Here is a 16053-nt window from a genome sequence, read left to right as displayed (position 1 = left end):
GTAGGTGCCATGGGGGGGTGCCTCAGGGGAGGGGGGGGGAGCTGCCACGGGGGGGGCCGCACCTCAGGGTGGAGCGGGGGCGGGGAGCTGCTGCAGCACGGTGGGGGGAGGTGCAAGGTGGAAGTTTCGCCTAGAGCGCGAAACTTCCTTGCAGCGGCCCTGCACGGAGCGGCCTTAGGTCAGCAGAGAGAACTGGGGGTAAAGCAGTGTCCATTGTGGTCAGCCAGGGCCCAGCCAAGCTGGAGTGTAAGACCCTTTCCAGGCTGTCTCTGGGTATGTCTACACTATGAAATTAGGTTGAATTTATAGCAGCCGGTTTTATAGAAATCGGTTGTATACAGCCGATTGTGTGTGTCCCCACATAAAATGCTCTAAGTGCATGAAGTCGGCAGACCGCCTCCACAGTACCGAGGCTAACGTCGACTTCCGGAGCGTTGCACTGTGGGTAGCTATCCCACAGTTCCCGCAGTCTCCGCCGCCCATTGGAATTCTGGGTTAAGATCCCAATGCCTGAATGATGCAAAACAGTGTCGCGGGGGGTTCTGGGTACATGTCGTCAGGCACCTCCCCCTCCGTCAGAGCAACGGCAGACAATCGATTCGCGACTTTTTACCTGGGTTACCTGTGCAGACAACATACCACGCCAAGCATGGAGCCCGCTCTGCTCAGCTCAGCTCAGCTCACCGTCACCATATGTCCTCTGGGTGCCGGCAGACGTGGTACTGCATTGCTACACAGCAGCAGCTAATTGCCTTTTGGCAGTAGACGGTGCAGTATGACTGGTAGCCTTCATTGGCAATCTGGGTGCTGGCAGACGTGGGGCTGCATTGCACACAGCAGCAGCCCCTTGCCTTTTGGTAGAAGATGGTATATTTCTACTGGTATCCGTTGTCGTCGTACTGCAGTGGCTGTCAATCATGGGCACGTGGGCAGTCTCGATGATGATGGCTATCAGTCGTAGTATGCTATTTTCTGCCAAGCATCCAGAAGATGCCGAGGGCTATCAGTCATGCTGCACCGTCGTCTGCCAGCTTAAGATGTAAAAAATAGATTTGTTCTGTATTCATTTGCTTCCCCCTCCCTCCGTGAAATCAACGGCCTGCTAAACCCAGGGTTTTGAGTTTAATCTTTGGGGGGGGCCTTTCTGTGTGACAGTTGTTTGTGTTTCTCCCTGATGCACAGCCACCTTTCTTGATTTTATTTCCCTGTACCTGTACGCCATGTCATCACTTGGCCCTCCCTCCCTCCCTCCTTCCCCTGGTCCATCAGATACTAGTTTCGCGCCTTTTTTCAGACCAGGCGCCATAGCTAGCACTGGGATCATGGAGCCCGCTCAGATCACCGCGGCAATTATGAGCACTATGAACACCACGCGCATTGTCCTGGAGTATATGCAGAGCCAGGACATGCCAAAGTAAAACCAGGACCAGCCGAGGAGGCGATTGCAGCGCGGTGACGAGAGTGATGAGGAAATTGACATGGACATAGACCTCTCACAAGGCACAGGCCCCAGCAATGTGGAAATCATGGTGTTACTGGGGCAGATTCATGCCGTGGAACGCCGATTCTGGACCCGGGAAACAAGCACAGACTGGTGGGACCGCATCGTGCTGCAGGTGTGGGACGATTCCCAGTGACTGCGAAACTTTCGCATGCGTAAGGGCATTTTCATGGAACTTTGTGACTTGCTTTCCCCTGCCCTGAAGCGCCAGAATACCAGGATGAGAGCAGCCCTCACGGTTGAGAAGCGAGTGGCGATAGCCCTGTGGAAGCTTGCAACGCCAGACAGCTACCGGTCAGTCGGGAATCAATTTGGAGTGGGCAAATCTACTATGGGGGCTGCTGTGATCCAAGTTGCCAGGGCAATGAAAGACCTAGTGATATCAAGGGTAGTGACTCTGGGAAACGTGCAGGTCATAGTGGATGGCTTTGCTGTAATGGGATTCCCAAACTGTGGTGGGGCCATAGACGGAACCCATATCCCTATCTTGGCACCGGAGCACCAAGCCACCGACTACGTAAACCGCAAGGGGTACTTTTCAATGCTGCTGCAAGCCCTGGTGGATCACAAGGGACGTTTCACCAACATCAACGTGGGATGGCCGGGAAAGGTACATGATGCTTGCGTCTTCAGGCACTCTGCTCTGTTTCGAAAGCTGGAGGAAGGGACTTTCTTCCCATACCAGAAAGTAACCGTTGGGGATGTTGAAATGCCTATCGTGATCCTTGGGGACCCAGCCTACCCCTTAATGCCATGGCTCATGAAGCTGTACACAGGCAGCCTGGACAGGAGTCAGGACCTGTTCAACTACAGGCTGAGCAAGTGCCGAATGGTCGTGGAATGTGCATTTGGACGTTTAAAAGCGCGCTGGTGCAGCTTACTGACTCACTCAGACCTCAGCAAAAAGAATATTCCCATTGTTATTGCTGCTTGCTGTGCGCTCCACAATATCTGTGATAGTAAGGGGGAGACATTTATGGCGGGGTGGGAGGTTGAGGCAAATCGCCTGGCCGCTGATTACGCACAGCCAGACACCAGGGCGGTTAGAGGAGCACAGCAGGGCACAGGGCGCATCAAAGAAGCTTTGAAAACGAGTTTTGTGACTGGCCAGGCTATGGTGTGAAACCTCTGTTTGTTTCTCCTTGATGAACCCTCCGCCCCCCCCACCCGGTTGTGACAATGCGGTTCTGGCGGAACCCAACTGAGAGTGCCAACTCAGGACAAATTGCTAAAACAGGGCAGTTACAGCCCAAGGCTGGGGTTTTTCCATCTCTAAGGCAAACCAAACCAGCCAGACTAAGACTTCGGTCTCATCCCACTGGCTAACCGCAAGTCTCACAAGCAATCTCCTTAGACACTCCAGTTTCCCAGTATTACCACCAGTGCCACTCGTTATGGGGACAAATGGTTATGAAAACCAATACCCCAGTAAAAGAAAAAGGTTCTCCTGATCCCAAAGGACCAAGCCCCAGACCCAGTTCAATATACAAATCAGATCTTACCCACAAATCACGCTGCTGCCAATTCTTTAGAATCTAAAATCTAAAGGTTTATTCATAAAAGGAAAAAGAGATGAGGGTTAGGATTGGTTAAATGGAATCAATTACATACAGTAATGGCAAAGTTCTTGGTTCAGGCTTGCAGCAGCGATGGAATAAACTGCAGGTTCAAATCAAGTCTCTGGAATACATCCCCAGCTGGGATGGGTCATTCAGTCCTTTGTTCAGAGCTTCAGTTTGTAGCAAAGTCCCTCCAGAGGTATGAAGCAGGATTGAAGACCAGATGGAGATGAGGCATCAGCTTTATGTAGTCTTTTCCAGGTGTAAGAACACCTCTTTGTCCTTACTGTGGAAAATTACAGCAAAATGGAGTCTGGAGTCACATGGGCCAGTCCCTGCATACTTTACTGAGTTACAAGGCGTATCTGCCTTCTCTCAATGGGTCCATTGTATAGCTGATGGTCCTTAATGGGCCATCAAGCAGGCTAGGCAGAGCTAATCTCAGCTTGTCTGGGATGTCACCCAGAAGCATAGCATAAGTTTGCCATACAGACAGTATAGAGCCAATATTCATAACTTCGACTACAAAACTGATACACACATATAGACAGCATAATCATAACCAGTAAACCATAACCTTGTCCTAGACACCCCATTTGGCCCCCTTTATACAAGATTTGGGTGCCACTACAGGACCTTGGTTGCAACAATGATCTATACGGTCCCAGTTTATGTCAATAACATCACACCGGTTCACTCTACTTCCCTGTAAACCAACCACCCCACCCTACCCTCCCCACTTCGAGCACCGCTTGCAGAGGCAATAAAGTCATTGTTACTTCACATTCATGCATTCTTTATTAATTCATCACACAACTAGGGAGATAATTGCCAAGGTAGCCCGGGATGGGTGGGGGAGGAGGGAAGGAAAAGGACACACTGCAGTTTAAAACTTTAACTCTTATTGAAGGCCAGCCTTCTGATGCTCGGGCAATCATCTGGGGTGGAGTGACTGGGTGGCCGGAGGCCCCCCCACCGTGTTCTTGGGTGTCTGGGTGAGGAGGCTATGGAACTTGGGGAGGATTGTTGTTTACACAGGGGCTGTAGCGGCGGTCTCTGCTCCTGCTGCCTTTCCTGCAGCTCAACCATACGCTGGAGCATATCAGTTTGATGCTCCAGCAGCCGGAGCATCGACCCTTGCCTTCTGTCTGCAAGCTGACGCCACCTATCATCTTCAGCCCGCAACTTGCTCTGTTCATCCCGCCATTCAGCCCGCCACCTCTCCTCTCGTTCATATTGTGCTTTTCTGAAGTCTGACATTGACTGCCTCCACGCATTCTGCTGTGCCCATTCAGCATGGGAGGACATCTGGAGCTCCGTGAACATATCGTCCAGCGTCCTCCGTTTTCTCTTTCTAATCTTCACTAGCCTCTGTGAAGGAGAAACATTTGCAGCTGGTGGAGAGAAAGGAGAGGTGGTTAAAAAAGACACATTTTAGAGAACAATGGGTACACTCTTTCACGTTAAATTTTGCTGTTCCCATTACACAGCACATGTGCTTTCGTTACAAGGTCGCATTTTTCCTCTTATAGTGAGGGCCTGCCGGTTTCGTGTGAGAGATCACTCACACAGTGCTGGGCAACAGATTTTGGCTTGCAGGCAGCCATGGTAAGCCAGTCTTTTGGCTTTTTTAACCTTCTTAACATATGGGAATGGTTTCAAACAGCAGCGCCCTCATTTCCCATATCAAGCATGAATTGAGTTGGCCATTTAAAATGGGTTTGCAATGTAAAAGGAGGGGCTGCGGTTTCCGGGTTAACATGCAGCACAAACCCAACTAACCCCCCTCCCCACCACACACCCAATTCTCTGGGATGATCACTTCACCCCTCCCCCCACCGCGTGGCTAACAGCGGGGAACATTTCTGCTCAGCAGAGCAGGAACGGGCACCTCTGAATGTCCCCTTAATAAAATCGCCCCATTTCAACCAGGTGACCGTGAATGATATCACTCTCCTGAGGATAACAAAGAGCGATAAGGAATGGATGTTGTCTGCATGCCAGCAAACACCGGGACCATACGCTACAATGCTTTGTTATGCAATGATTCCAGACTACGTGCTACTGGCCTGGCGTGGTAAAGTGTCCTACCATGGCGGACGGGATAAGACAGCCCTCCCCAGAAACCTTTTGCAAATGTAAGGGGACTGTTGCCCCTTACTAACATTCAGTGGGGGTGTTTNGGGGTAGTGCAGAAGCCAGGAAAGTTCCCCACAATAGCGGGACCATTCCCCCGCTTACACAAAGGCTTTGGGAATACATGAAGGAGAGCTTTCTGGAGATGTCCCTGGAGGATTTCCGCTCCATCCCCCTACACGTTAACAGACTTTTCCAGTAGCTGTACTGGCCGCGATTGCCAGGGCAAGTTAATCATTAATCATTAAACACGCTTGCTTTTAAACCATGTGTAATGTTTACAAAGGTACACTCACCAGAGGTCTCCTGTGTGCCCTCAGGGTCTGGGAGCATGCCTTGGGTGAGTTCGGGGGTTACTGGTTCCAGGTCCAGGGTGCTAAACATATCCTGGCTGTTGGGGAAACCGGTTTCTCTGCTTGCTTGCTGCTGTGAGCTATCTACATTACCTCCATCCTCATCTTCCTCGTACCCTGAACCCTCTTTCCTGTGTGTTTCTCCAGTGAGGGAGTCATAGCACACGGTTGGGGTAGTGGTGGCTGCACCCCCTAGAATGGCATGCAGCTCCGCATAGAAGCGGCATGTTTGCGGCTCTGCCCCGGACCTTCCGTTTGCCTCTCTGGCTCTGTGGTAGGCTTGCCTTAGCTCCTTAATTTTCACGCGGCACTGCTGTGCGTCCCTGTTATGGCCTCTGTCCTTCATGGCCTTGGAGACATTTTCTAATATTTTGCCATTTAGTTTACTGCTGTGGAGTTCAGCTAGCACTGATTCATCTCTCCATATGGCGAGCAGATCCTGTACCTCCTGTTCTGTCCATGCTGGAGCTCTTTTGCGATCCTGGGACTCCATCATGGTTACCTGTGCTGATGAGCTCTGCGTGGTCACTTGTGCTCTCCATGTTGGGCAAACAGGAAATGAAATTCAAACGTTCGCGGGTCTTTTCCTGTCTACCTGGTCAGTGCATCTGAGTTGAGAGTGCTGTCCAGAGCGGTCACAATGAAGCACTGTGGGATAGCTCCCGGAGGCCAATAATGTCGAATTCCGTCCACACTACCCCAATTCCGACCCGCAAAGGCCGATTTTATCACTAATCCCCTCCTTGGAGGTGAAGTAAAGAAACCGGTTTAAGGGCCCCTTAAGTTGAAAGAAAGGGCTTCGTCGTGTGAACGTGTCCAGGCTTAATTCAATTTAACGCTACTAAAGTTGACCTAAACTCGTAGTGTAGACCAGGCCTGAGACTGACAGCCCCCAGGAGCAATGGGGAGAGACCAATGCTCCAGATCAGCCTGATTGACAGGGTGGGCGGGCTAATCAGGGAGTCAGGAGGCCGGGGGGGTCCCATCCTCTGTGTGAGCTGGAATGGCCTGGGTCAGACAGAGTGGGGCCGAGCTAAGGAGAGAGCGGGGGCCCGAGCTAAGTTGCTGGAAGCAGAGCTGCAGCCCCAAAGCCAGAGCATGGCCCAGAGAGAGCAGACCTGCCCTGGGAGCAGAGCTGCAGCAACCAGAGCCAGAGAGGCCAGAGAAGCAGCCCAGGGGCAGGTCCTGGCAGCTATGCTGGGTAAGCAGCAGGCATTGGTGCTGGGTTTGGACTTTGGGAGGCAGGGGGCAAGTGAGGAGGAGGCCCAGGGGGAGTCCCCCCCCCCCACTACCTCTAACCTGGGGGAGGGGCCTGCCCTCCTGCTCCTACCCCTAACCCAGGGTGGGAAGCTTGTGTGATGAAGTAGAAGCTTTCTGTAGAATCTTTCTGATGCCCATGTGTGCCTCAGTTTCCCTCTGTGTCCTGTACTGCTCTGCGCAGCGTGTGAAGGGAAGGGATGGGTTGTGACTCAAGTAGCAGCCCGGTTGGAGACCAGCCTCATTAACCAAGGGAATAAAGTCTACACAGGCGCAGGGAGAGTCTGGAGATACCATGGAAACCCCAAAGGCTGGGGTGGATGTTCACACCGAGCGAGCGAGATTCCCCTCACGGCTCTGCGGCGGAGAGGCCTCCTGCTAAAGAACAGCGGCCACGAGGGGTCAGGATACGGGGCTCAGAGCCGGCTTTTGGGGGGGTCTCAGCAGCTATCACCTTGGCCTAAGAACAAAGGGACAGAGCCAGAGCCAGCCATGGGGCCCGTGACGTCTTGGCTGGCTCATTGCCCAGGCTTGGCCAGGCTGGGCTGTGGCTTAACCTTTGATTCCCTGTGCTAACCTGAGGAGTGTGTTGCCAGGTGACTAATGAACCACTACTGTGTTTTGCAAAGGCTGCCGGGGTCTCTGCCAACCCACACCGCAGGGGCCTGGTCCAAGCCTCCCGCAGGCATCTGGCTCGGCTGCATTCACTGCAGGGAGCCACGGAGAGAGATGGGAGGGCTGGTGTCAACGGCCCAGTGGTGGAGGTCACGGGCCTGCCCCTGTGGAGCCGTGTGGAGCCTCGGGCCCTGGCCCATTACAGGGGTTGCCCCCAGGGGCCTGGTGACAAGCTGGGGTACAGCACATCCCATGTGGATCTAGGAGAGCCTGCGCGGCCCCTGAACTGCTGCCCCCCAACCTGGAGAAAGGGTCTGCCCCCAAACTGCAGACCAGGTGGAGGGGCCAGCCCTCCAGGTACCCCCAACCCAGGGGATTGCACCCCAGTCCAATATGTGCCCCATCACCCAGGTGTCTATGAGGGACTTTGCCCTGCTCTCTGCCCGAGGGTGGGAGGGTTCGGCCCTGCGAGGGCGGGCGAGTCCTGGTCACCAGCAGCGTGTCAGGCAGGTCCCGCCGTAGCATCCCCTCCAGCAGCCGCAGCTTGGAGGAACAGCTCAGGATCAGCATCGCTGGCCGGGAGGGGCCTTCACAGCTTCCAGCGGGACCCTGCGAGGGACACCTGCGGGGACAGGAGACCCATCAGTTCCCTGTGACTGTCTCCCAACCCCAGAGACAAGCTGCCAGCTCCCAGCCCTGCCAAAATAGCAAACACTATGTGTAGAGCCCACCATAGCTCACCCGTCTGTGCGCAGCCCCCCGTGTGTTCACCAGAGACCTTACAGTAACTCACCAGTCTGTGCCCAGCACCTGTGCTCACCAGAGACCCTACAATAACTCACCAGAGTGTGTGCATGACCCCCGTGTTCACCAGAGACCCTACAATAACTCACCAGAGTGTGTGCAGGCCCTGTGCTCCCCAGAGACCCTACAGTAACTCGCCAGTCTGTGCATGGCCCCCGTACTCACCAGAGACCCTACAATAACTCACCAGTCTGCGGATGGCCTCTGTGCTCACCAGATACCCCAAAAGAAGAAGGCTGCTGTAAGGCCATGTGATGCCAGGGCTGTCCGTACAGGGCTGGGGCTCCCACTCAGCTGGGGTGACTCCGTGCCAGGGGAAGGAGCGGTTCCTGGGTGTCTGTGGAGCTGCGAGGTCCCTGTCTGTCTCTCCTTCAGGGGCTGTTCCAGCCTCTTATCCCCCAGTGAATGAACCATTAACAGAGTCTGCCAGTCCTGGAGCCCAGAGGCGGTGACATCCCTGCACCCGCTTGGCAATTTTGCTCTGGGCAGAGGTCGAGGGGCCTCCGGGGAAATACAAATGCATCCAGAATGCACCAGGGCCAGGGGCAGAGTGAAAGCAGGGGCTGCCTGACCCCCCTTCTCCACCAGTGCCCCTCAATCCCGACCTGCAGCCCCCTGCTATGCCAGCCTGGTCTTGGTCACTGTGTGTCCACGCTGCACCCAGCACAGTGGGGCCCCAATGACCCTGAGTGTGAGCGCCCCACAGCAGGAAATGCATTTCCTATAACATACCAGGATTCAGCTTGGGCCTTCTCATCATATTTGAAAGCCCCAACCTCCTGGAAGACAGTGCCATGGTGAATAGAGCCACTTTCAGATCAGCCAGTGGGGGGAAAAAACCAACAAAACCAGGGGATTGGTCCCTGTGAGAAAGTGGGAATTTTTGGTAGTATTTTATAACCCGTGTATGTGCTTCAGTTTCCCCTATGTGTTGCAATGTTACCCTGTGGGGAGAAAAAATAGGAGCAAGTTTGCTCTCAGGACAGGTTCCGAGCCATAGGTGGGCGTCACCTCCCTGTCTGGGTGGAGGAGGGAGTCATTTAGGAATTAGTTGAAATTGACCCACACCAAGAAAGGGGCCAGAGAGACAATGCAAGCCCCCATGGTTTATGGATTTTCCCGCCTCTCAGCAGGGAAGCTGAGCAAAGACCCCACCTCAAGAACAGAGGACTGAGAGGGGGAAGGTAGGGGAGTGTGACAGAATGTACCCTTGTGCCCACCCCGTACCCACTGTTGTAATAATCTTTGTACAATCTTGCAATGTATTATTTGTAAATGTATAATTTGCCGGTCAGTATTGCCCTGATCTAATATGTGTGTGGCAACATTGTACGTGAAGTGAGAAGATTCTCCTTTATGGTGTTAACAGGTGCTCTAACCTGAGCTTGGCAAACAGTCCTGTCTCAACAAAGGAATGGGTGCTCTGCTTAATTTGCATTTAAGCAACAAACAGAGTCATCAAGGAGGAAGGGAAACAAAAGAAACTGCAACGGGAGGAAAAAGCACCAGGGTGCATCTTTCCCTACAGACTCTCTCTCCTGAATCTCAGCTGCAAATGTTTTCCAAGTGTTTCCAGCGCTCTGTGGAGAAAGAAGTGGTTCAGGGCTATTTAGAAAAGCTGGACGAGCACAAGTCCATGGGGCTGGATGCGCTGCATCCGAGGTTGCTAAAGGAGTTGGAAGATGTGATTGCAGAGCCACTGACCTTTATCTTTGAAAACTCATTGCAAGTGGGGGAAGGCCCGGATGACTGGAAAAAGGCTAATGTAGTGCCCTGGAAAAATCATGGAGCAGGTCCTCAAGCAATCAGTTTTGAAGCTCTTTGAGGAGAAGAAAGTGATCAGGAACAGTCAGCATGGATTCACCAAGGGCAAGTCATGCCTGACTAACCTAATTGCCTTCTATAATGAGATAACTGGCTCTGCGGATGAGGGGAAAGCAGTGGACGGTCTCCCACAGTATTCTTGCCAGCAAGTTAAAGAAGTATAGACTGGATGAATGGACGATAAGGTGGATAGAAAGCTGGCTAGATCATCAGGTTCAATGCGGAGTGATCAATGGCTCCATGTCTAGTTGGCAGCCGGTATCAAGCAGAGTGTCCCAGGGGTTGGTCCTGAGGACGGTTTTGTTCAATATCTTCATTAATGATCTGGAGGATGACATGGACTGCACTCTCAGCAAGTTTGCAGATGACACTAAACTGGGAGGAGTGGTAGATATGCTGGAGGGTAGGGATAGGATACTGAGGGACTTAGACAATTAGAGGAAAGTCATTGAACAAAATGCAGGGGTCAGGAAAAGGAGTGAAATGATGAAGGTCAGCCAGGAACAAACAGAACTGTCTCATGGCCCTGAATCCGGTGTGTTTTGGGGAAAGTTGAAGAGACTGCAGAAAGCCAGTTTGTTAAGTGGGGAACATGGAGACCTGGGAGATGGGTCGGAAATAGGAGGGAGCGTGGGCTATAATGGCAGAGAGAAAGGACTCATAGACTCATAGACTTTAAGGTCAGAAGGGACCATTATGATCATCCGGTCTGACCCACTGAGGGTCAGGGCAAAACTGGGAGGCAAAATCAAATCAGTATTTTAGATGCTTATATACAAACGTGAGAAGTATGGGTACTGGTGAGTTATTGTAGGGTCTAAGCAGGAAGAACTGGAAGTGCTAATATATAAATGACAACTATGACGTTTTTGGCATCACCGAAACTTGGTCGGATAATACACATGATTGGAATGTTGGTGTGGATGGGTACAGCTTGCTCGGGAAGGATAGACGGGGAAAAAGGGAGGAGGTGTTGCCTTATATATTAAAAATGTACACACTTGGACTGAGGTAGAGATGGACATAGGAGACGGAAGTGTTGAGAGTCTCTGGGTTAGGCTAAAAGGGGTAAAAAACAAGGGAGATGTCATGCTAGGAGTCCACTACAGGCCACCTAACCAGGTGGAAGAGGTGGATGAGGCTTTTTTTAAACAACTAACAAAATCATCCAAAGCCTAAGATTTGGTGGTGATGGGGGACTTCAACTATCCGGATATATGTTGGGAAAATAACACAGCGGGGCACAGACTATCCAATAAGTTCTTGGACTGCATTGCAGACAACTTTTTATTTCAGAAGGTTGAAAAAGTTACTAGGGGGGAAGCTGTTCTAGACTTGATTTTAACCATAGGGAGGAACTCGTTGAGAATTTGAAAGTAGAAGGTAGCTTGGGTAAAAGTGATCATGAAATCATAGAGTTCACAATTCTAAGGAAGGGTAGAAGGGAGTACAGCAGGGATGTTCAGGGTTTTCAGTATTGATTGAGTTAGCTCTGAGTCCCACCTCGCCTCAAGTGACACGTCTCCCTTCAACAGTTGTGCAACCCAATATTCTACATAGCTTGTAAACTGTTGCCCGTACAAACATCTTGCAATAGCCACGATGGTCAGCTAGCTCGACAGCTAGTTCTTAGCTCTTGGTAGACCATTGTGACACACTGTACCCCAATGTTCACCACTTTTACAAGACTAGGATAAATTTTGTACAAAGTATGCCTTGTGTGGTATCACAGGAAAACTCATAATTTGCTGATAATTATTGTCAGGGTAAAATATGTGTGGCAACATTATAGGTAACGTTATAAGATTGTGCTGTATGATGTTTGTGATGTTATCTGATTAAAATATGACCATATAGATCATTGTCGCAACCACTGTTATATATTTGCAAAAACTCTTGTACAAAATGTGGCATGTAAGATGTCTATGAAAAGGTTATGATTTGCTGATTATGATTATGCTGTCTGCATGTATCATTTTGTATTTGAAGTTATGAGTATTGGCTCTATACCTGGATTTCAACTGTTTGCTCCTGGGGTAACACCCACAAGGTATTTAGGCTGCACATCCTGGAGGGACTATTCAAATTAAGGTTTCAGAGTAGCAGCCGTGTTAGTCTGTATCCCCAAAAAGAACAGGAGTCCTTGTGGCATCTTAGAACCTAACAAATTTATTTGAGCATAAGCTTTCGTGGGCTACAGCCCGCTTCATCAGATGCACAGAATGGAACATATAGTAAGAAGATATATATACATACAGAGAACATGAAAAAGTGGAAGTAGCCATACCAACTGTAAGAGGCTAATTAATTAAGATGAGCTATTATCAGCAGGAGAAAAAAAAACCTTTTGTAGTGATAAACAAGATGGTCCTTTTTAGACAGTTGACAAGAAGGTGTGAGGATACTTAACATGGGGAAATAGATTCAATATGTGTAATGACCCATATTAAGTGGCTCATCAAGAAACACTTAACCGACAGTTGACCATGGGAGACCATGTACACTGAATGGACTGTCCTGCAAAGGTGCTGTCTGGGGTATAGGTAATGATTTCCTGCTGTGACTAATCAACATTCTGCCTGGACATGTGACTTGCCCATATCATTCCATACCCCATCTTTTAATTTTCTACTAGCTGTGCTGAGGGCTTTGTTTGAAACAATGGGTTTCCCTCCACATGGCAGAAGCTATAAAAGGCCCTGGAAACACCTCCATTTTGCCTCTTTCCAGCTCAAACCTCTGGACTAAGGACTTGTACTAATGGGAGCATCTAACCAAGGGACTGAGGTCCTTCCAATGATTTGGAAGTGTCATAACTATAAAGGGAAGGGTAACAGCTGTCCTGTGTACAGTACTATAAAATCCCTCCTGGCCAGAGACTCCAAAATCCTTTTCCCTGTAAAGGGTTAAGAAGCTCAGGTAACCTGGCTGGCATCTGACCTAAAGGACCAATAAGGGGACAAGATACTTTCAAATCTTGGGGGGGGGGGGAAGGCTTTTGTTTGTGTTCTTTGTTTGGGAGTGTGTTCGTTCTCGGGACTGAGAGGGACCAGACATCAATCCAGGTTCTCCACATCTTTCTAAACAAGTCTCTCCTATTTCAAACTTGTAAGTAAATAGCCAGGCAAGGCGTGTTAGTTTTCCTTTGTTTTCTCAACTTGTAAATGTACCTTTTACTAGAGTGTTTATCTTTGTTTGCTGTACTTTGAACCTGAGACTAGAGGGGAGTCCTCTGAGCTCTTAAGTTTGATTACCCTGTAAGGTTAATTTCCATACTGATTTTACAGAGATGATTTTTACCTTTTTCTTTAATTAAAAGTCTTCTTTTTAAGAACCTGATTGATTTTTCCTTGTTTTAAGATCCAAGGGGTTTGGATCTTGATTCACCAGGAGTTGGTGAGAGGAAGGAGGGGAAGGGTTAATTTCTCCTTGTTTTAGATCCAAGGGGGTTGGATCTGTATTCATCAGGAGTTGGTGGGAGGAAGGAGGGGAATGGTTAATTTCTCCTTGTTTTAGATCCAAGGGGATTGGATCTGTATTCACCAGGAGTTGGTGGGAGGAAGGAGGGGGGATGGTTAATTTCTCCTTGTTTTAGATCCAAGGGGTTTGGATCTGTATTCACCAGGGAATTGGTGAAGGTCTCTCAAGGCTACCCAGGGAAGGAAATTAGCCTTGGGATGGTGGCAGTGGAACCAGAGCTAAGCTGGTAGTTAAGCTTAGAAGTTTTCATGCAGGCCCCTACATTTGTACCCTAAAGTTCAAAGTGGGGATACAGCCTTGACAGGAAGTAACCAGAGACTTATCAAGCCAGCAGTTTATTCCATCACTGCTACAAGCCTGAACCAAGAACTTTGCAATTATTGTACTTATTTGATTCTTTGAACCAATTTTAACTCTCACCATTTTCTTTCTTCCTTTCTTTCTTTCTTTGAATATACCTTTAGATTTCAGATACTAAAGGATTGGCAACAGTGTGATTTTTGAGTAAGATCTGAGTTGTATATTGACCTGGGCATGGTCCTTTGGATCAGAAGAACCTGTTATTTGATTAGATTGGTTTTAAAGAATCACTCATCTATAAGTCTAGTGTTTTTGGTGGTGATACAAGGACTGGAATGCTTAAGGAAACTGCTGTTCTGACTTCTTGTTAGCCAGTGTGGGGAAACAGGAATTTACTTTTGTTGCTGGTTTGGTATATCTCATAAGAGAATAGCCGACAGCTTTGGGGCGTATCTGCCCTATTTCTTAGCAGTTAGTCCTGAATTTGGTGTCTCAGTTGTGACCCACAGAAGGCGCAGTTACAATGTTACTAAGGCATATTTCAAATCTGGGGAAGCAGCTCAAATCAGTTCTTCAGAGACAAACAGGGAAATTGACATGTCAGTCAGGTGTCAACAAAATCAACTGGACTATATCACTAAGTTAAGCAGCCATTCTTTGACAGGAAGAAGGATGTGGGTGAGAAATTTACATCTTGGCAAACAGACTCGCTGTTGCCTGAACCCCAGCTAGAGGTGATTCTCAAAGAGGAGCTAAAGGTGTAAAAATGAGGAACAGACGCCTCAAATCACCTCTCTCTCTCCTCATCTCTCCTCATGGCATCAACAACGTTTGAAAGACAAAGGAAGCATCACTGAACTGGGGGAGTCGTCCTGGCTGAAAGAATCCAGCCAGACAGTTGTGAATACACGGCGAGAGAAATCCATTTGCTTTAAGTTCACTTAGCTTGTAAAGTTAGGTATTAGTCTGCATTTTATCTTTTATTTCTTTGTAACCGATTCTGACTTTTATGCCTCATTACTTGTAATCACTTAAAATCTCTCTCTCTCTCTCTGTAGTTAATAAACTTGTTTTGTTGTTTTATCTACGCCAGTGTGTTTGGATTGAAGTGTTTGGGACCCTCCACTTGAGATAACAAGATTTGTGCATATCATTTTCTATTAATGAAATGATGGACTTTCTATGACTTTGTATTGTCCAGAAGGAGAGAGCTGGGCAGTACAAGACGCATATTGCTGGAGACAAGTCTAGGACTGGGAGTTTGCTAGTGTCACTCTGCAACATAATTCAGGAGTGGCTGGTTAGAAGCACTCATATATTCATCTGGGAGTGATTTTGCGTACTAGAGGCCATGTGTGAACAGACCAGGAGTGGTTGCTCTCACAGCGAAGCAGTGTAAAAGGCTCCCTAGATTGGAGAGCTGAGGGGACATAGCTGTCCATCGGTCCAGATTGTACCCTGAGGAATGTCACTATCACACATGACCCCATCAGTGTTATAGTGAGGAAATGGTTGTTGGATATGTAACGTACCTGCCTGGGCATGTTTGGGCACATCTGTGTCCCGTCGCCTCCTGGCATTGACGCCCTACGCCTAGCCACTGGCTCTTCCGAATGCATCTGCTCTGGGCCCTCTTGCCTGGATAACGCGTCTGCCCCCATGACATGTTGAGTCTCCATCTCATGCCTTTGGAGGGCTGTACTCCAGCGTACCAACCAAGAGTTGGTGCCTTTGGTTCTGTGTAGCCACGCTGAAGGGGGGCAGTCAGTCAGTACCCAGCACCTCTGGTTGAACGGGTAGGATCTTAGCTGTCGGACAACCCACAGTTGCCGACCATTCATGTTCTATAACGGCATCATTCCATTCACTTGGAGTCTGTTTTCTGCTCAGAAAGGGTTGGGATGCTGCTCGGTGCCCTCCCCTGCTGGCATCAGCAGCGCTCCCAAGCCTGTGTTGGATGCGTCAGTGCACAATTGAAACACCTGGCCAGAGTCCGGCTTCGCCTTTCCCGACAGAATTTGTTTTACATCTTCAATGCCCCATTCTGCACTTTGACACCTTTACACTTAGACCTTCGCCTTTAAATCTCTTCAGCACCATTCCCAGGTGACCCTTATGCTCTGGCAAGGAATTGCTGAAGACTGCAATATCCTCCATGTAGGCACGAGCAAAGTCCTGTCACCCAGCCACTTGATTCACAAGCCTTTGAAAGGTGGCTCCTGCA

General features: G+C 49.6%; 1 protein-coding gene across 2 annotated transcripts in view; it reads right to left on the bottom strand.

Moving 5' to 3' along the window:
* LOC117873103 (glycine N-acyltransferase-like protein 3) overlaps positions 1-15987 on the bottom strand; it is a 19973-nt gene extending 3986 nt beyond the window's left edge. Inside the window, exons 1-2 of one of the 2 annotated variants that reach the window (XM_034762136.1) lie at positions 15362-15987; positions 7914-8043 (exon numbers count right to left, since the gene is read on the bottom strand). In XM_034762136.1, coding sequence (XP_034618027.1) covers positions 7914-8043; positions 15362-15513 — 282 coding nt within the window. In that variant the 5' untranslated portion in view covers positions 15514-15987. Of the gene's footprint in view, positions 1-7913; positions 8047-8522; positions 8999-15361 lie in introns of those variants that run through there. The other variant, XM_034762137.1, reaches the window with a different exon arrangement.
* Between the last annotated feature and the right edge of the window lie 66 nt (positions 15988-16053).

The sequence above is a fragment of the Trachemys scripta genome, chromosome 2 (assembly GCF_013100865.1).
Source record: "Trachemys scripta elegans isolate TJP31775 chromosome 2, CAS_Tse_1.0, whole genome shotgun sequence".
NCBI lineage: Eukaryota > Metazoa > Chordata > Testudines > Emydidae > Trachemys > Trachemys scripta.
The sequence above is the reverse complement of the archived record's forward strand: the minus strand, read 5'-3'. Positions and strand labels throughout refer to the sequence as shown.